General features: G+C 37.1%; 2 protein-coding genes across 3 annotated transcripts; both read left to right on the forward strand.

Moving 5' to 3' along the window:
* The first annotated feature begins 2,925 nt into the window (after positions 1 to 2,925).
* LOC131333668 (uncharacterized) lies at positions 2,926 to 8,691 on the forward strand. Of its 2 annotated transcripts, none has more exons than XM_058368305.1 (5): positions 2,926 to 3,226; positions 5,357 to 5,573; positions 5,902 to 6,081; positions 6,540 to 7,089; positions 7,207 to 8,691. In XM_058368305.1, the coding sequence occupies exons 2-5, from the start codon at positions 5,463 to 5,465 to the stop codon at positions 8,520 to 8,522; spliced, it is 2,157 nt and encodes a 718-aa protein (XP_058224288.1). In that variant the 5' UTR covers positions 2,926 to 3,226; positions 5,357 to 5,462; the 3' UTR covers positions 8,523 to 8,691. The 2 variants fall into 2 exon arrangements, with proteins under 2 accessions (XP_058224288.1, XP_058224287.1); XM_058368304.1 differs by having other exon boundaries at positions 2,927 to 3,226; positions 5,352 to 5,573.
* A 2,327-nt stretch (positions 8,692 to 11,018) lies between these two features.
* LOC131332662 (putative uncharacterized protein YHR217C) lies at positions 11,019 to 16,397 on the forward strand. The gene is made up of 3 exons (XM_058366961.1): positions 11,019 to 11,087; positions 15,803 to 16,187; positions 16,324 to 16,397. Exons 1-3 carry the CDS (start codon positions 11,019 to 11,021, stop codon positions 16,395 to 16,397), a joined length of 528 nt encoding a protein of 175 aa, XP_058222944.1.
* Positions 16,398 to 20,317: the final 3,920 nt, after the last annotated feature.

Consider the following 20,317-nt stretch of genomic DNA (forward strand, 5'->3'; position numbering starts at 1 on the left):
AACATTATGACCATAGAACCTAAGTCACATAATGTGCACGTATGAGCACAAGCGTGAGGGAAAGTAAGGATGAGAGTGTAAAAACAATCCTAATTACTATAATTCGTGAGAGTAAGGAATAAAGACAAGAACATAAAGTGTGAATTAAGAGCGAGATGTAAACTTCTAGCGAAAGATTATAGGTCCCGTTTTCACTAAGGGAAATAAGTATTTATTTAAATTTTTTAAATAAATACTTATTCTTTGAACAAAAGGTGATGCATTGTGAAAGAATGACCTGTCTCGTAAAATAAAAAATAAGTACTTAAAAAATAAAAACCGTAGCGAAACAGGATCTATGTGAGCTAGGTGAGGAAAAGCAACCTTCAGAAGGCCTTAATTATTGCATTTAGTAAATGAGTCAAGTGCTGAAAATTGTAGTTTAATTTACTGATGACAAATTAATAGGCGTTTTTTTGTACTTTACTCCTTTGAGTTTTTTTTTTTTGACACGTACTCCTTTGAGTTGTGCAAAGCAGTTATGTAAAGTTGTGTTGTCAATCACGGTACTAGGGCAAGGTCCAAGGTACTATACAGACCAGGGCCGGTCCACGGGCAAAGTCCAAGAGGTCGCTGTCTTGAGCCTTTACAATTCTGTTTAAAATTTTAAATTAGAAAATTTATATAGAGTATTATTCCACCACTTGGACATCCAAATATCTTGGGCCGCTGTCTGGGCCTCCACATTTTTGTTTATTATTTTTAAATTAAAAAACTTATGTAGGACATTATTCCACTACTTGATCTAGGACATCCAAATATTTTGAGTCAGTCCTGATACCGATAGTAAATAAAACACATAGATTGGTGCTTTATAATGACCAATATATTAGAATTTCAACCAAAATAATAATACTAATTTTTTTTTCTTGAAAAAAACTTAGAATTTTAAGATAATTAAACAAACGGTCGAACTATTAACAGTAGTGGACTGTCAATAAACAAAGAAAAAGAAAAAAGACACTTCAATACACTTTTTACGCTTTTCAATACATTTTCACACACTTACATACACTTTTCAATACATTTTTTAAACTTTAATGACAACCCGCTGACCAGTTTTTAGCATTTTCCCTAAACAAAACATGTTTGTCCATATTAATCATGTTAGTTTTGTTTTTTGGTCAAACGTAAATTAATCATGTTAGTTTGCTCGTAAAACTAATGTTAAGATATATCGAAGGGTTATAATTTTATTTGCTTCTCTACTAACTATAAATTCAACTGTAAATGCAAAACGGTACCAAGGCACGTACCGATAAGTGTTGTTTCAACAGAGAAAATGGTAGACTGTTCGGTACGTGGTTAACAACCCCGATGCAGACTAATGCTACAGCAATGTGGGCCATGAGGGATGGATCCATGCGAGGGCGCGTGTCTCAACTCGAAATTAAAATATTTATGTATAAATTAGCCTAATTTTGAAGTGTGCTTAACCCATACACTTGTATATATTTCGAAAATACACACAGAATTAGTTACGAGATGTTTTCTCTTTATTTTTAACCATTTAGGAGAAATATTGTAAAATAAAGTCATTAACAAAAGTAGTTCGATCATTCTGAAATTTGTTGATAATCATTTAAAACATACTTTTAAAAACTTTGTCTGAGATTTTGTGCTCATTTTTACCTTATTTAAATTAAAGTATGCATTATAAACTTTTTAATTAGTAATGCATACTTTAATTTTATACGATTTTATTATGGTTGACTAAATGATATTGTGTTTGGATTGTACAACACTATCTCCAACCCCTCACATACAGAGCCGGCTTATAGCCAAGGCGAGGGAAGCGAGCGCTTCGGGCCTCCGAAAAAAATTAAAAACGAGGGCCTCCAAATTTTTAGGATTTCTATATATATATATGGTCCACAAAAAATTGCACTAGACTTCTTTACACAAAATAGGCCTAATTGAAATTTAGAAGCCACAAAATAGGCCCAATTGAAATTTAGGAGCCACAAAATAAGCCCAAATCGTGGAATTATTCATTAGAAACACTAATGCATTAAAAAAAGAAAAAGAAAAAGAAAATAACTTAAGGGTCGGCAGGAACTAGCAAGGAAGATATAGCCAATCAAAAAAGATCAAAAAAGAAAAAGAAGATATAGCTGATCATAAGGAGTAAGTACGGCAGGAACTAGAAACGCTTCATGCTTGAGGAGTCGAAGGGGAGGGAAGACAACAACCAACGACTGTGGACGGAAAATACTTGCACACGGAATTACTTGAGGCCTCTCTTTTACTATTTCCAACTCTCCACCTCTACCAAGTAAGTTTAAATGGATTGGCTATGTTGTCTATCGAGAAGGAGTTGGTGAAGCAGCTTGACTATGGAGACTTAATCAGTGCGTTTGCAGCAAAAAGTGCGAAAATAATAATTTTCAAATGATAGATTTTGAGGTATTGTAATAGTTGCATTTTTTTTGGGGATAATTATATGCTTCTATTTTGTAATAGTAAATCTTTTGTATTGATTTTTTTTTTATGACTCTTTGTAGATCATTTTTGTATGAAAAATATAGGGTGACCTCATTCAAGAGATTCGCTTCCGACCTCCAAAACTTATGAGCCGGCCCTGCTCACATATATGTAAGGCCCACACGCACTGCTATGTATGAGCCTCACATGTATACGAGGAATTGTGAACTGTTGTGTTTCAATCGTTGCTTACCTAAACTTTTTGCCGATGCATTTATAAATAAAAAAAAACCCCTTATGGACCACACACCCAAAAAAAAGAAACAAAACACAGCTCTCAACATCATAAAAATCATAATAGGCGTGGTGTACACACCCTACTGCGCACATTAGTAATAATACTTCCACCAACAGAAAGAGTATCGCTTTTTAGAAAAAAGAAAAGAAAAAGAGTAGTACTCCAGTCCCGTTCCCTGCTCATATCTCTGTTGTCACTTGCAGCCGTCCCAGAAATCTGATTCTCTCTCTCTCTCTCTCTCTCTCTGTGTATGCATATGTTTGCATATATACAATCTTGGAAGTTGAAAGCATTTACAAGGATCCTCTTGGATCGCGCAAAAATGACCACTGTGATAATGATACCAATCGCTCCTCAGTTTCCCATCTTCATCAGTTATCATAAAGCAGTAGCCTCCGGAAGCAACAGCTTATTCTTGATGGGTTAATGCTTCATCTCTTTCTCTCTCTCCCTCCCTCCCTCCTGGTACTCTCTCTCTCTCTCTCTCTCTCTCTCTCTCTCTCTGTATGTATATTACTAGCATGTTGTGTATGTGTCGGTGTATGTCTGTATATGCACATTTCGTCGGACTGAAGCAACGGCCTATTCTTTTTTTCTTTTTTCTTTTTCTTCATTTTTTGTGATTTTTATCATCGGATTATGCTGATTATAGGTACAACTTATCTGGGTAATGAACCCGACAAATGGGTTAAGACCACCGTTTGGTTTCCGAGAAAATGCGAGGAAGAAAGAAAAGTAATTTCTGAAATTTAGAATTTTGTCCGTGTTTGACACGAGGGAACCGAGTTTGGGGGGGGTTTTTTTTTTTTCCCCTCTTTCTAAAAAGCCCAAAAGCAGAATCCAAAATCTGTGCTCTTTTCTTTTCCTCAGCTTTCTCGCCAGCCAAACAACGTAAAATCAATGTTTCTTAGTATCTCATTTATTTCCTTTCCCAAACGAAGGCACAAATTTCGATTTACAGATCCGAGAGCAAAAGTCTCCCGAAAATAAGGTGCATAGGACATGCTAGGTCCACATACTGTCTCTGTAGTTTTTTGTGGGTGATGGAGGGTGCCCGGCCAGTTTGTGGGCATCTCAGATTATTTTTTATAGTCCCTTCTTTATAGTCCCTTCCACAGCTATTTCTCCCACAGCTATTTCAATCCTTTCAATCCTTAGCAAGGAGCAAACTCCTAAGGTTCAACTCAAGACCACCCGGCCAACCCGGTTCTGTCTCTGTAGTTTGTACAATCTTTTGTTCCTATTTGAGGTACTGTTTAGTCATACAGAGAACCCATTTACAGTCATGGAATTCTAGTCCCGGATTGGCGACAAACGGTGTTTACTTCCGTTGCAATTGGTCTTCTATTTTTCAAATGGAGCTTGTTAGGCTGAACAAATGGGAAGAAAGATTCACAGATAGTTTACGAGATTTTGAAGCCATTTCGAGCCTTTTGACCATGTCTTTAGATTGACCGATCCCAAATTGCTGATCAGAATTGCAACCGTGTAAAAACAGAAAACGGTAAACAAAACGTTGTCAAAGACCTAAGATTTGCATTCTCAGGCCAGTCCAAGTCTTCATTTTGTCTACAGGCATAGGGATCATACATACAAGAAGTAATGAAATTTGGACCTATAAACTCAAGATTTATCATTTGGTAAAGACAACCATTTTACTAGGAATTGCTTTTAGTCTTTTATTTTATCCTCTTCCTTTATTTATTATTGGTAACAGAACCGAGAAAGGGTTTTCATGTGCTTGGCCTTGTTTTTCGAGTTATCTCGTAGTCTTCAAAATAGATGTTTATGCTAGACACAACTTTGCAGAAGAAAAGCTAGACAATTTAATTGAAAAAAATAGGTTGAACTTTTTGAACATACGTTTACAAGTACTGTTTTACGCTCATTTGGGAATAAAATTGACAAGTCGATGATGCGCTAACAAAATTATGGATCCTCTTGTTTCAAACCACAAACTCTCGTCTTTTTAGCTCATTAGTTCAAAATGTCACTGTTGGTATTTTCAATGAGTCATAATCACATTAGGTCTTCTTGTTGGGTGTGATTGTGCCAACAAATGCTGCTAATACTGGTAAGAAGGAATATAACATTTTCTTATCTTTTGTCTGCCGGCTGAATGTTCAGTGTTTATTTTTTTAGTCTTTTCTGATTTTACTAAAATGATTGTTGTAAAGGTGGTGGCCAAAACACAATAAGGATGGGGGTCAACTTCTAGAGGCGTTTAGTTTGGGTTTTGACCAATTAGTACAATTTTTGGTGAGAAGTAAATGAAAGTTGATGAATACACAAGTTGCATAAGAAAACTATATGTTTTCTATAAATCAACGGACGACACCCGAAAGGAAATCCAGCCATGAAAAACATGAAAATGTTTTTGTAGCTTTAGGTTAATTAGACCTCCAGTTATCCAAATGATGTATCTTTTGTACTGAACTACATGCCATTTGTTGATTCTAAATCTGTTGATGTGATAGGAAATCTTTTACAATGCTTTGTTAAGCATCTAATAGATTAGATCCAAATCCAATAGGATCTCAAGTTTATTGACATTTTCTTTCTCATAACTGGCTTTCCCTGGGAAATTTAGCGCAGGGACAGGGCCTACAGCACAGTGTTGAAGGTCCTGTTACTCCCAAGGATGAAGGATTAATATTTGGTGGTGATAAATTCCAATTTTCACGGGGAGTTGGGTACCAAAATGTCAATTATAGAAGATTTCAATTTGAACTCAATGCCGGGATATGCCAGTTCTCTAAAAGAGGTTTTAAAGCAGACAATGCTCAGCCAGGAGGTTATATTCAGAAAGCAGGTTTGTGGACGGTTTCCCCATAATTTTTAATTTCCATTCAACTTCATGAAGCCTTTTTGCGTCACCAATTGGCAACGTTTCGTCTTCTTGATTTTTATTTTTTATTCTAAAGGGCCTCCTTTAAATTGGACCAAGGCCTTTGGCTCTTTGTTGGGCTATCTCTAGAGCCAGTGGGGTAAAATCAGAAGGCTTTTTATCTTGCTGGTCTTAGATATCTCTTCCAAAATATTGCTTCTGCTGAATGATAAAGTGTAGACTATTCATGAATAAAGCATGGATTTTGTGCTATATTTACGCATTGATTTTTGTGCTACTTATTTTCATTCAGGTCCACGAACTCCACCGTCTTCATAGGATGCAAAAATCCTTGATGGAGGACTCCATTTGGAAAGAGCTCAATGGATACAATTTGTGGAAAATGAGCACAGAATCAACCTTAGGTCCATTCACCAATCCTATACGATATTCAGCTCAGCCAGAAGATAAATCATTTTCCAACAGTTCCATGGTGTGACTTCTCATTTTGCAGTAGTCCCACTGTAAATTACCATAACTTCTAATTTACTACGATGCAATGAATGGAATCTTTTGCCTGGTTCTCTTTCCCTAGTTATTTCTGTGGGGATGTTCTTTTGATAATTGAAGTGTGGTTACAATGTGGAATGCTTCCTGCTGTTTTGGGACTATACTTCCTTATGGATTCATGTTAATTGGTATGGCTTAGAGAAGTTGGCCTTGACCATATCTAGTGGACTCTAGGTCCAAATGGGACCTAAGGACTAGATATCAAAATGGGATATGAGCGGCTTTCGCTTTGCTGGATTTGATGTACATAATGTCATGCAACTCACTCCCGTTATAAGCATGGTGCAGTTAGATACGTTACTAGTTTATTAGGGGTGTAATTCTTACGTACAACCAATCAACACGTGTAGTTTCTGATATTGTGTTTAACTTGCTATTCAGCTGGAATCAACACGATATGCAAGCAAGGATTTTCTTGGAGAGAATAGTGACTACTCTAGACTTCAGCAGAGGTCTTTTGATCTTCAACTTCCCGGTGATCAGCTTGTCAATCACGTTGGCATGGACCTTTTACAGGAAAGAAATGTTTGGAATTTGAGGAAATCCACAGAATCAAACCATCCATTTGATGACAATACTGTATCTTTTTTGGAGGAGGTGAAACTCACCCTGAGCTTTGGAGGGGACACTGGAAAAGTGGGCATCAACAACAGTACTTGGCATGAGAAAAAAAAACAGTCCACCTCCCATCATGTTATTAACTTGGAGGAATCAGCCAATATGGCATCCTGTACGGACTCCGAATCTTTATCAACTCCATGCTGTGCTGCACCGATCACTAAAGATAAGCATAACTTGCGAGTTCCTGTCGAGTCAAACCATGTCTCCAGAAAAACTAGTATGAAGAAAGATTTATCTTCTGGGCTTACATTGAGTTGCTCTACTGTAGATAGTAGTGAAAGCTGTGAGGGACAAGACTCCTTCAATCAAGGTTTGATATATTCAAATGCTTCCAGCATAAAGATGTATAATTGCGTCGTGCAAAATGCAAATAAAGATTATGCTTGGTTACTGATCAAGTTATGTTTTTGTTTTGTTCTCTGAGCAGGATTAAAAGAACGAAATGTTGATGTTGCACACAACAGCATAAGGACACCGTTAACTTGTTCTAAAGCATTCGACTTGGACCTTAACATAGTTCAGCTTGATGACTCCCCTTACTTGGATGATTCTGTGGTGGCATCTTCATGTCTTTCAATGGATGGCCCATCAGGTGCTTTTGATGGACTAATTGGCAAGTTGTGTGAGAACACTTGTCCTGCTGCAACTAATTGGGGAAAGCCAAATGTTAATTGCCTCAATGAGTCTTCCACTATTCTAGAGCAAGATATTGCTGCCAATCCCACCTTGCTTGTTCCTGTGAGCAGAAACAGTCATTCAGAATTCTGGGCTGATTGTGCCCCAATTAAAGGAATAAATCGAACTGAAGCTTGCTCTATAGCTCTCAAGTCCATGTCAGAACCAACATCAGAAAATTGTGAGTACCTTAACTGTGACCATAGGAACAATGAGATTGGAAATACAGACTCACTGTTGAAATTTCCAAAAAGAAATTACACAAATGTTATAACAGAAGAAGTAACTGAGATACGTGAAGACATAGTGCTTCCTAGTTCATGTACATATGGAAGTAGCGTTGAAGATGCAAATACCAAAAAATCTCTTTCTTCATGCATCTTTGATTGCATTACTAATGATAGTTCAAGTGGCGCAAAGACCATGCAATCTGGAACTGATTTTGAAGGATCAAATATTTCACTTTTGAATCAGTACCGAAGATCTCAGTCGTCTGAATCAGGTGAGCAGGACTTAAGATCATCTGACAGCAGTGAACTGAAACATCAATGCTGCAACGAGAAGAAAGAGGAATCAGCAGCAGAAGATATTCTGATCCAAAATGCAGCTGAATCTCTTATCCATTTCTCAATGAAAAGTTCAACTAGTGATCAAGATTGCAGTGCCAAGGCAGGATCAAATGGGAATGAAGGTGAAGAGAGGGATATGCCGCAACATTCCATAGATTCTTACGAGTCAATTGTGCTGAAACTAACGGAAAACAGCGCCGAGGACTATTGTGTTTCATCAAAACACTTCGAAGTAAACGAAATGGATAAAAAGGATTTTGGAATTAAGTTGAAAAGAGGGAGGAGGCTAAAAGATTTTCATAGAGACGTGCTTCCCAGTCTAGCGTCTCTTTCAAGCCATGAGATCCGCGAGGATGTAAGTGTCATGCAAGCGGTAATTAGGTCAAGAGAGTACAAAAGAATGAGATCCAAGATGGCTAATATAGGTGGAAACTTGTCTGCACCTGTCAAAAGCCGGAGGTCGAGACTCACTTATGTGGCAAGGCGATATTATTCATGACAAATCATTGAGAGTTATTAGCAGCGACTTTGCAAGTAGATTCTATCTGATACTAGACGAGTTATTATGACAGCTATATTTATTCATTGTCTTCTTGGAAGTAACTTGGATGCAGTTACGATGAATGCTGAAGCTAAAACGATTCTACAGTTTTCATGTTTTTGTTTTCATATTTCAGCAATCTAGAAGGCTAATTGCTGCCTTCGATGTTCCTTATTCTAATTTGTGCTCGCATTGAATATTTTGCCTCTTTCTTGGAAGATTGGATGTTAATATGAACTCATTCTAGGAACACTTTTGGTGTCTATTGGTTTGAAGCTATGCAACCCCTTTTCAATGCTCCTATGCAACGGTCGCGAATTTCTCTCTCGGCTTTATACGACTCCTTGAGCATATTTCTGTTTTCTCTCCATTTCTGCCGCCTCGATCTGAATTGTGAACTACTGAACTTTTGGTTTCTTGTGACTTTCATCGCGCATAATGGTATGCACACATTTTCATGAGAAATTTAAGAGTGCAATTTTGTTCACCCTCCTTCCTATTGGTTGAAATGGTGTAGATCCCATCACAAAGTGATGTCATGCTTATTATACAATACACTTTTTGGTAAACACACTTTGCACTTTGTGGTGAGATCCACATTATTTTAACCAATAAAAAAGAGGGTAATGTTCACCTTCTTAAGTGGAGGGTGAACAAAACTCAACTCGAAATTTAAGCGGAAGGGATCTTTTAAGGGCCTAGCTTTCCGAGACAACCCAAAATCATACAGTCTACTTTTTCGGGCCTTACTTTTCAAAATTATGCATGCAAATCCTCAATGGTAACAACCAGTGTTTTACTGATAATCATACTTCTTTTTTTTCCTGATATGGGCCATCTCTGGGTAATCATGCTTCTTTTTATTGGTGTTCTTTTAGAGAGCTCAATAATCATACTTCCTTTTTTCCTGATAAGGGCCATCTCTGGGTTAGTGGGGTTGACAATCTTGGGCTGGCAGGTAATAATGGTCCACAAATTTGTCCTAACTCGAACTGAATTACACAATAAAATGCACAAAATGGACATTGCCCAAAACTTAAGTCTGATAATGAGTAAAGGGGGACCACGACTGGAACCTGTGCCACGTCTTGAACCTATGTTGTGGCATATGACACCGCAAGCGTGCCACCACTCCGGAAGACTTTGTCGATATATTCTTGAATCTTAGGTAAGAGAAGACCTAGAAAAAAGAAAGAAAGAAAGATAATGAGCTGATTTTCTCGTAATTGGGTACTTCTACATTTTTGTTGGATACTAGGCATAGATCTTTGGTAGAATTGTTTAAGGCCTACTTGGATTATACTGAAAAAATCAAATCTCCCAAATCCGTTTTTTTATATCCTCCTTTGGTAGGTCGCATTGAATCCCTGAGATCTTCTAGTTGATTTGTTAATTCTTGTGGATTTTTGCCTTGTCTATCAGCCAATGATGGGCCTAAGTTGATGCATGAGTGGGTAATGACTGCTGCCATCATGTGGTATTCCTTCTCAATTTCCATTGATCGTTGCCTAAGTGGTGGGGCCCAATATTTTTATTTACTAATCTTGGATCTGTTTTTTGTACAAGTATTGTGTCACGAATTTTGCAAAAGTGCACAAATTGAGTTGATGATTTTGTATCATCATCCTGGTAGATGAAGATTATATCTAGGTTAGAAAGCAATTAGGATCATGATTATCTCTTGAAAGCACTTTCTTGGGTAGCTATCATTAGATAAATATCACCTATGTGTGTGTAGCTTAGGGTGTGGCTCAAGGAGATTATCGATTAGTCATGATTTACTTAATGTGTACTGCAAGAAGTCATTAGTAGTTTTTTTTTTTTTTTTAAATTCTTGTTAACAAGTAAAATTATATACTATTGATAAAAGTCCAACGACACTTACATGAAGGAATTCATTACAACTATTTCGGACAAAGCCAAACTAATCATCTAATTATTGTAAAAATAAAAATAAAAACCACAAGACAGTTGATTTCTTTGCATCCCAACCCATGCATCAACGAACATTCTGTCAAAATTTCATATATAGATTTAGCATTCTCAAAATAATAAAGTGCTAACAAAAAATGGGAGACAACAAGTACCCAAACGATTAGATGAATTCTGACCAAGAGATGAATACAACAATGAACTCCCAAAGTTACAGATCTGACAAGTCACAAGAAGTTACCCCACCAAATACATTATGGAGGGTTATACCATTGTTGGCACGAATGTCATTGTGAAGAAATGAGAGAAAAATAAAATAAATTATAAAGTATAGAATAATCTAACCATGAGTATGAAAAAACCTGATTTGTAAATGAAATACTCGTCCACAGACAAAAACTACTCTCGCAAAAATGAGACCTATAATCCTCGCAAATCAGACATTAAGTTGTTGATCTGAAGAGCTGGTGAAAAATCAAAACAAATTCTAAAGTATAGAAAAAGTGGTTTAGAACTAGTACCATGACCTTCTTCTCCCACCGCCGTACAAGGGCAGTGAAACCCTTGGGGAAGGGAAATGGAATAGAAAAAGTATTTGTGACGACTAGGATTTTGAGAATGAAAAAGGGAGGAAAATGATTTAAAATCAATAATCAAAGTCATGACTCAATTTAGCAATGCAAACAAAGATAAATACACAAAATTAGTTTCCAGAAGAGAAAATTTTGTAAATTTTTATTTGTGGTTGAGAAGTTTTTAGATGTTTCTGGTAGTAAATAAGTTGTTGATGGATTTGTGAGCAAAGTTACTGTAGCAAATTTTTTTTTTGACAACTTTTTTGCTAGTGGAAACAAGATGGTAAAATGCAGATTTTTTTTGTTAGTAGAGACAAGATGGTATAAAATGCGTTAAGTTTTTAGAATTTTTTGTTAGTGGAAACACCCCCTAAATGTCAAAAATTTCCTTGCAAATATACATAGTATTTTAGTGATCAACATGCTCCTTAACGTTGGCAAAGTATTTCTACACCACTCATCAATTAAGCATTACAAAGTTATTGAACGAAAAAAAGAAAGAAAGAAAGAAAGAAAAAAGAATCAGTATTTATACCTATATCGTACTATACTACTACTTTTGAAAAAACAATTTGATGTTACAGGAGGGGAGGAGGGTACCCTTGAATAATAGTTTTCATTTAAATTCATTTAAGAGGGGGTGGTACTGGTAAAATGAAAAGTCGTGTTTGCTGCTGCGCATGGATTTGCATTGATGGGTGTGTGGAGGATTACTGGTACAAAAAGTGGGGACAAGAAGATCTCAGGGCTATCTCCCCAGAAAGATACCCACCCACAATTTTAAGTACACAACCCAACCCCAAACAGAACCCCTATTTCCTGTGTCCTTTAGTTTAGGGTACCCTACCCTATCCTACTGCTCTTTAGTCTCCTACTCCTACTACTTACATTGCCCTTACCCTTCCTGCTGTACAACCCCAATCTGGTTGGACTCCTACAAAACCCTATTCCCTGGTGTTTTCGTAACATCAATGCCCTTCCCCTACCACTTTTGTCTTGTGTGGTGTCATGGTGTGAAACATGTGATGGTTAAAAAAACCTTCTTCAGGACACGCAACATTCGATATTTACGCTAGTGATTATTTTATGCAGAATAATTTTTTGATTTTATTTTTATTTAATTTTTTTGCATTTGTTAATTTTACGAGAAATTTTTATATGATATGGGTGAGTAAGGATGAGAGGAACCGAAAAAGTAAAAAATTATGATTTTTACACAAGTATTTTGGAAAATATCCAAAAAAAATCTCGAAAAGTCAATTTTTGGACCTTTTCTTGAATATTTTCTAAAGTATTTGTGTAAAAGTTATAATTTTTAACTTTTTCGGTTCTTCTTATCCTTACTCACCCATATGACATAAAAGTTTGGCGTAAAACTAACAAATGCAAAAAAAAATTTGAATGAGGACAAAACCAAAAAATTATGATACATAAGTTAATCATTAACATGAACGGAGCAAATCTTGAGAACCATTAATCCATCATCCGCTACTACTACTTGTTTCTTTTATTTTATGGATGTTGGTTCATCATTTGCACATTAGCCACGGCTCACGATAATTACTACTAGTACTTAGCATTTTTTCAAAAAATCATCGTTCCGACCGCCATCCATTGGGCAATGTATAATATACAAAAAAAAATGCGGGAAAAAAAAACCGAATAGAAATAGATGTTTTACAGATAACAATATACTGATCCTGACTTATTACCCCCAAAATTGAAAAAACAAAGGGGAACAAAAAAAAATAATACTGATCCTACTTTTTATGCATTACAGTAACATTTTCTTACCTTGCGGAAAAGGACCTCCTGAAACATTTTTTTAATGCAAATTACTGATATACGGAGTACTTTTCAGATATATAAAAAATAAATATGTGACGGAAAATTTATTTCACCGTCACAGTGCATGTGGTGCCCAAGGCAATTTATTAGTAAAAGGCTTCGTTCCAACTTCAGAAATGTTGCGTGGCAAATAATTCCACGGAAAAGTGAAGTGAGGTGAAGAAACAAAAGACCAAATTTACTATTTTTTGGTGTGTGTTATTTTGAAGAGAAATTTTGCAGAAAAATTGAAATTTCTTCATTTTAGCAAGATTTATTTCGCATAAAAGTATTTTCCAATAGAAAAGTAAGTTTCTTGGTAACTTATCTCACATAAAGTCAAAAGTTGATTTTTCAATCATATTCCACGATTTTCATTCAACTGACCGGGGCCTATGGAAAATCTATGTAGCGAGGCACCGCATATCTTTGGAAAAACTATTTAGCGTGGCATCGTCATATGACTCATATGCCTCTTATTCACCACATATTTATGTGAGGCTTAACGTGTATGAATCACGCATGAGTGTGTGATGGGGAGAGACTTGGTGCATTGTTCTCCTAAGGTTTTTGGAGAGTTTTTTATTCTGGCTTTTGAATTTTGTCTTTATTCAATCTACTTTTGCGTTTGTTAGTTTTGTGTTAATTTTTTTTGTGGATTATTGAGTGGTCTCATCAAGATGAATTAAAAGTGTAAAAAATTATGATTTTTACCCAAATATTTTAAAAAATATACTACATAAAGCATGGAAAATCCGCGTCTTTTACTTTTCTGATTTATCTTGCGCGGAACGAATTAATAATTCTTAAAATTTGACACAAAATTAATAAACGTGATTTTTTTTAAAATAATAAGGACAAAATGCCAAAGAGTACAAAAAGCTAAGGAGAACATCTTTTTTGGTATCCGTGGGACCTTTGTACCTTTGTGGCTTCTGTAACCAATATTGCTGCAACCACAGTCAAGTGAACACATACACACATTTACACACACTCATGAGTGTCCGTCAATTTGTGTGCAGTAATTCTGTTCGCATAGACTTTTCCCACACAGATATGTGTGTGGGGCCCATTTTGGTCCCACACAAACGATCCGATCGTTTATTAAATGTAAAATATTTTTTCAAGGGTCTCACGAAAAATAAGCTCAATTCGATTCCTATAGGTGCTCGATTCAATCATCTTACTTTTCATTATCCTGAAATTCGAATGAAGAGTTAGATGATTAAATCGAGAACTTATAATTATCGGATTGAACTGATTTTTTGCGGAAGCTTTTGAAAAAATATTTTATATTTAATAAACGGCTCGAATCATTTATATGAGACCCGTAGTGGGCTCCACAACAAATCTGTGCATTTTTACTTTGTGTGTAGCATTACTGATTTGTGTGAGGCACTAGCATTTTTTTGCCCTAATTTTCCTTCACTTGTTCTCTTCAAAACCAAAAAAGGACCTTCTTTTTTTTGTTTTATACTCCGCAATAAAATACTTTATCCCATGCATATACGATCGACTTTATTTCGATACTCTGAATAAAATACTTTATCCCATGTATATACGATCATTCGATCGCATACATATGCATGGTCTCAAAATAAATAAATGTAAAAAAATTAATTTTTCGCACTCCTCTTTTTATCATTCACACTCCTCTTTTTATTTTTATTAACGTGAAATTACAACATTACCTATGGATGTGTGAAAAAAGTGGACTAATGAATAGGTACAATGATAATTTCGTGTGACTAAAAATAAAATAGAATAAAAAAAGCTAAGGAAACTGATAGTGGGAATTGACGGCCATAGGGGTCCGCTTCGGGCCTGCACGGATGATCCGAGCTGTTCAATAATTTAAAAACACAATTAAGTGGGCTCGTGAAAAATCAGCTCAATCCAATCTTCCATTTTTTCATTCAGATTTCACTCATTTTTTTAAAAATTATTGAACTGCTCGAATTATCCGTGAGGAACCTGTAGTGGGCCTTGCGTTGCTGTAGGTGCACGACCAGTAACCCTCGATTAGTTTCCGTAGCAGCTTTGAAAAAGAATCGCGAATAATAGAAAGGAGAATGCAAAAATCACCACCCTAAAATATATGAGTGTACATGTATAGCATCCACATCTCACCATCCATCCACATTTTTGTTTGAGAATAAATTTGTCCGGACGCCACCACCATTTGTGGGCCCTACCGTACTTTCATTGTATAAATCTGAACCGGTCATCTTGTAGGACCCACAATATAGTGTATCCACGTATAAAATCAGCTTTATCAGACATTTATATACATATATCAAAAATGGAATTTTGGTTTATAAAACGGACGGTTTGGATTCTGTCGATAGTTTTTAAGTTGAAATGTCCATGACCGTCTATTTTATAAATCAAAATTCAAATTTTAATACATTTATTTATGTCGGATCAAGTTGATTTTTGAGATGAATACGCTATCTTGCGAACTTTACAAGATTAACGACTTTTAATTTATCGCAGTGAGAGCACGGTGGATCCCACAATAGAGGCTGAAACCTCATCCAACTCATCCGGAAAAACTCTGTGCGTAACTTTTTCTCTTTTTCTAGTTTTAACTTCATGACAATCCAAATCTATTTTTAGCAGGATCAGTAATTTCCCTTTTTTGTTTTGGTACTACAGTAATAACTTAAAAATACTTTAATACATGTATATTAGGGCTGTCCAAAAAACCCACCCGACCGATGACCCGACCCGACCCGACCCGAAAATTCAGTATCGGACGGGTTAAAACAAGACATTCGGTCGGGTTCGGGTTGCAAATAACAAATCCGATAATTTTGTCGGTCGGGTTCGGGTTTTAAATGGTCGTAATTCGGGTCACCCGACCGACCGAATTATTAAAGTACTATAAAAGCAAAAAATTAGGGATTTCTTTTCTCATTTCAGTCTTCACTTAGGGCTGAGTTCTGCCTTCTCCAGTTCTCCTTCTGGTCTCACGACTCTCACTGCCTCAGACCTCAGTCTCGATCTCCCTCTCTGCCGACAGGCCCGACACCCACGGGCCACGGCCCACCCCACCCGGCCACCCCCACCCCACGCCAGTACGCCACCCAGCCCCACCCCACCCGGCCACCCCCACCCCCACCCCACACCACCCAGCCCCACCCCACTCTCTCCGACCGGCGACCAGATCTCCGATTCTCCGGCCAGTCCTCTCCTCTCCTGCTCTCCACAGTCCACTCCACCCGATCTTGCAGCCGATCGACACTCTGCCACTCTGGTACCGTTGTAACTGGTACCGTGGACCGTGGTACGTCTCTGAGTCTCTCTCTCTCTCTCTCGCTCTCTCTCTCTCTCTCTCTCTCTCCTGCTCTCCGGTCTGAGCAGTCTCCACAGTTTTGAAGATTTTATATGATTTCATTTTTTAACTGTTAAGTTTTTTCTAGATCTCCAGATTCTCCGATCTCCACAGTCCACTCTCTTGTTCTCGTTCACAGCCGATCGACGCCTAAATCAGTAAATTTGGTACGTCTCTCTCTCAGACTCTCTGATCAAAGAATTTAACTGCTTGTGTTTTCGTTTCTTGGGTTTATAGTTTCCTATTACATTTTGTCTTGTTATTCTCGTTTTGTGTTAGTATATACTAGCGCCCGGGACTCACGCGATTCTTGTGCAAATGAAAAGCTGTGGGTAATTTTAAAAATCGAAAATGTGAGCCAGTTTCGTAACTGGCAACTGCTGTCCAAGCTGAAACGTTGCTCTCCTCCCTTTACAAAATAGTATAGATTTTAGCAGTAGAGAGAAATGCAGGCGATACCAAACTACTATCACTAGGAACAGAGAACTACGAGAGGCTTTAGATTTTCGACCACTCGGACAGACTCTCTGATCAAAAAATTTGAACTGCTTAATTTCCCGGTGTGCTTGGATCAACTTTAAGCGCAATGCTGAAAGTTAAATTTTATATAGCTGCATGTGTGGTGTGCTATTGGTTTCTTGGCTGCTGTCATAGCTGTTGGTAGTTCGTCGATGCTTTGCGGGGAGAGTATTATTGTCAAGCACAAAGCGCAATGTGTGAAGCTATGCACGTGACAGTGCATAAGAATCTGCTCCAATTTTTAATTATAGTACTACTTTTATTTGATGGTTCAAGGAATTGGAATGCTACAATTAAGTTGGAAATATTGCAATTGCTGGAATAGGGATGTTATTTTGCAGTTTCGGATGTGCCGTTGTTGTTGTTGTTGCTGCTGGCTGCTGCTGCTATTGTTGTTGTTGTTGTTATTGTTGTTGTTGTGTATCAATCTGCTAGTTAGTTCCTAGCTAGATGTTCTGTCTGGTACATTTGTGTTACTTTTCTTGTATTAGGTTTTAGTGCAGTGTGGTTGACTTCTCGATCGCCAACTGTTATTGTTATTATTGTTATTGTTGTTGCTGCTGCTGCTGCTGTTGTTGTTGCTGTTGTTGTTGTGTATTAGTCTGCTAGTTAGTTCCTAGCTAGATGTTCCGTCTGGTACATTTGTGGTACTTTTCTTCTATTAGGTTTTAGTGTAGTGTGGTTGGCTTCTCGATCACCAACAGCACACATGTAGAACTTTTTGGATTAGACATGCAAAGTTGCAAATACTATATATACATAGAATTTTGCTTTTCAAATGCTATGTTTCCCTTTTTTAAATTTAACTGATAAAACCATCTGATCATCACTTTTGTTTGTTTTAGGTGATGGAGCCAGTTTTTGATTTCCATCCTGGGGGGGAACTTGAGGATGATGTTGTTGATATCGAAGAACTTGAACTTCAAGGTAATCCTAATCCTGCTGTGACTACCCTTGCCGATGTTGTCAATGTTGAAGATGATACGGTACAAAAAGTAAATCAAGTTAGGAGAAAAACCAATAAAAGAAAGTTTCCACCACAAATTCCCAAAGGCCCTAAGCCAAAAAAAGATCGACATCGATCTCCTGCCTGGGATCACTTCGAAAAAATAGTAGAGGGCAATGATACATGGGGTGAGTGTAACTATTGCAAGAAACGATATGCGGCTGATAGTAAAAAACATGGCGTTAGTAATTTGAAAGCTCACATCCCCGTTTGCCCGTTATATCCTCTTAAAGACCAACATGGACAACAAAACCTTGCATTCAAAGTCAACGAGGGGGGCGGTGTTGATGTTGTGACAAGTGTATTTTCTTTTAAAGAGTGTAAGAAAGCTCTTGCAGAAATGGTGATTATTGATGAACTACCGTTTAGGTTTGTTGAGGGGATTGGGTTCAGAAAATTTTGTAAGGTCATGCAACCGAAGTTCACACCGGTCCCTTCTCGCCAAACAATTACTAGAGAGGTGGTTGCAATTAAAGACTACGAGAAGGGAAAATTGAAAAAATTATTAAAGGGCCGTAGGATTTGCCTCACGACTGATACATGGACATCAATTCAAAACCTTAACTATATGTGTTTGACTGCACACTTCATTGATGATGATTGGAAGTTGCAAAAGAGAATCTTAAACTTTTGTCAAATTGAAGATCATAAGGGAGCTACAATAGGCAAGAAAATTGAGTCATTATTGCTTGAGTGGAATGTTGATGGTATTTTTACAATGACGGTAGATAATGCTAGTTCGAATGGCACGGCTATTGAGTACTTGAAAAGAAAAACAATGGATTGGAAAAGGACTGTCTCGGGTCATGAATATATGCATATGCGATGTTGTGCACACATTTTGAATCTTATTGTCGTTGAGGGGTTGAAAGATATGAGTGAATCTATTTTGCGTGTTCGTGATGTTGTGAGATATGTGAGATCTTCTCCACAAAGAATGGAGACTTTCAAGAAGTGTGTGGAGAAGGAGAAAATTAAATCGAAACAAACTGTGTGTCTTGATGTGTGTACGCGATGGAATTCCACTTACTTAATGTTAGAAGTAGCCATCAAGTTTGAGAAGGCATTCCAAAGAATGGGGGAGGAAGACAGTAATTTCATAAAATTCTTTGGCATAAAAGAAGGCGATGAGGATTTGTCATTGGAGGGTGAGGGTGACCAAAGTGGGAGCCATAGCCATAGGGTTCCAACTCCAAGACAAGCAACTGTCCCAAACAAGCTTGATTGGAAGAATTGTGGGTTGTTTGTTACATTCTTGAAACTTTTCTATGATGCAACCAAGAAATTTTCAGCTTCTCTTTTTGTCACATCCAATGTGTTCTTTCATGAGTTGTTTGAGGTTGATACCCGTATAAATGAATCAATTCTCAGCCGAGATTCTTTTATGTCTAAGATGGCAATTGAAATGAAGAGAAAATTTGAGACGTATTGGGGGGATGTAGAGAAATTTAATCCCTTACTTTATGTGGCGGTGGCACTTGATCCCCGATATAAGTTAAGGTTGGTGAAATTTTGCTATACAAGATCCAAAGGAAAGGCGGTGGGTGAGAAAATGGAGAAACAAGTGAAGGATGTTTTGAACAAGTTGTATGATTTTTATGAAAAAGAGGGTGAAGTTAGACAAAATGTGTCTAGTTCAAGTTCAATGCCGAGAGTAATGGAGGAGAATGAGGATTGTGAACGTCGCTTGAATTTAGCTAGCGAATTTGACACTTACTTGGAGGAAGAGTATTCTAGTGTTTGTTCCTCGGAAGTAGATAAGTACTTGGTGGATTTGTGCGAACGTAGGGACAATCCAGATTTTGATATCTTGGTATGGTGGAAGAACAATTCCAACAAGTATCCAATCTTGTCAAAAATGGCGCGTGATGTATTAGCTATGCCCGTGTCTACCGTTGCTTCCGAATCAGCCTTTAGTACGGGTGGTCGCGTACTTGATCCATTTCGAAGTTCACTCTCACCGTCAATGGTCGAGACTCTTGTATGCACCCAAAATTGGCTTTTAAGCACGGTTCCAATCTCTCTTCGACAATCTATGGATAAAGTTGAAGATCTTGAACGAGGTAATTTAATTCAATTGATCTAGTCTACTTACTATTTCGTTTTTAAGTGTTTAATTCAATTGGCTTTTAAGTGTTTTTTGTTTTTGTTTTTCAGAACTCTTACAAACTGAATCAATTGATGATGCAACGCAAGTTTCTAGGGATTGAGTGATGGGCCTTTGGAGTTTGGACATTGGACCTTGGTAAAACATTTAACATTATGTTATTTTGTAATCTTCGAAATTTTCAATTTAATTGTGTGATTTTTCTTTCTATGTAACAGGTTTGGTCAGTTTACATGGGATTGGGGAGCACTTTGGACATTCAACTACTGGACTAGTTTATTTAATTATGGACGTGCGTGTTTGGTTGCTTTTAATTATTATGGACTTGTAGTTTTTTAATCACTTTGGAGTTGTAATTTGGACTTGTAAAGTTGTAATTGCTTGCCTAGTAGACAGTAGTGAACTGGAAACATTAGGACTTGTTGTATGGCTGTTGAAAAAACAAGGGAG

The sequence above is a fragment of the Rhododendron vialii genome, chromosome 7a, assembly GCF_030253575.1.
Source record: "Rhododendron vialii isolate Sample 1 chromosome 7a, ASM3025357v1".
Taxonomy (NCBI): domain Eukaryota; kingdom Viridiplantae; phylum Streptophyta; class Magnoliopsida; order Ericales; family Ericaceae; genus Rhododendron; species Rhododendron vialii.

Bases quoted from the DNA above. Each gene is read 5' to 3' on its own strand.
- LOC131333668 (XM_058368305.1), top strand. From the start codon at position 5,463: ATGTCAATTATAGAAGATTTCAATTTGAACTCAATGCCGGGATATGCC. The intron at 5,574-5,901 runs GTTTGTGGACGG...ATTTTCATTCAG, and splicing joins AGGTTATATTCAGAAAGCAG to GTCCACGAACTCCACCGTCT. The intron at 6,082-6,539 runs GTGTGACTTCTC...CTTGCTATTCAG, and splicing joins CATTTTCCAACAGTTCCATG to CTGGAATCAACACGATATGC.
- LOC131332662 (XM_058366961.1), top strand. From the start codon at position 11,019: ATGACCTTCTTCTCCCACCGCCGTACAAGGGCAGTGAAACCCTTGGGG. The intron at 11,088-15,802 runs GTATTTGTGACG...GCAAAAAATTAG, and splicing joins AGGGAAATGGAATAGAAAAA to GGATTTCTTTTCTCATTTCA. The intron at 16,188-16,323 runs GTACGTCTCTGA...AGTTTTTTCTAG, and splicing joins AACTGGTACCGTGGACCGTG to ATCTCCAGATTCTCCGATCT.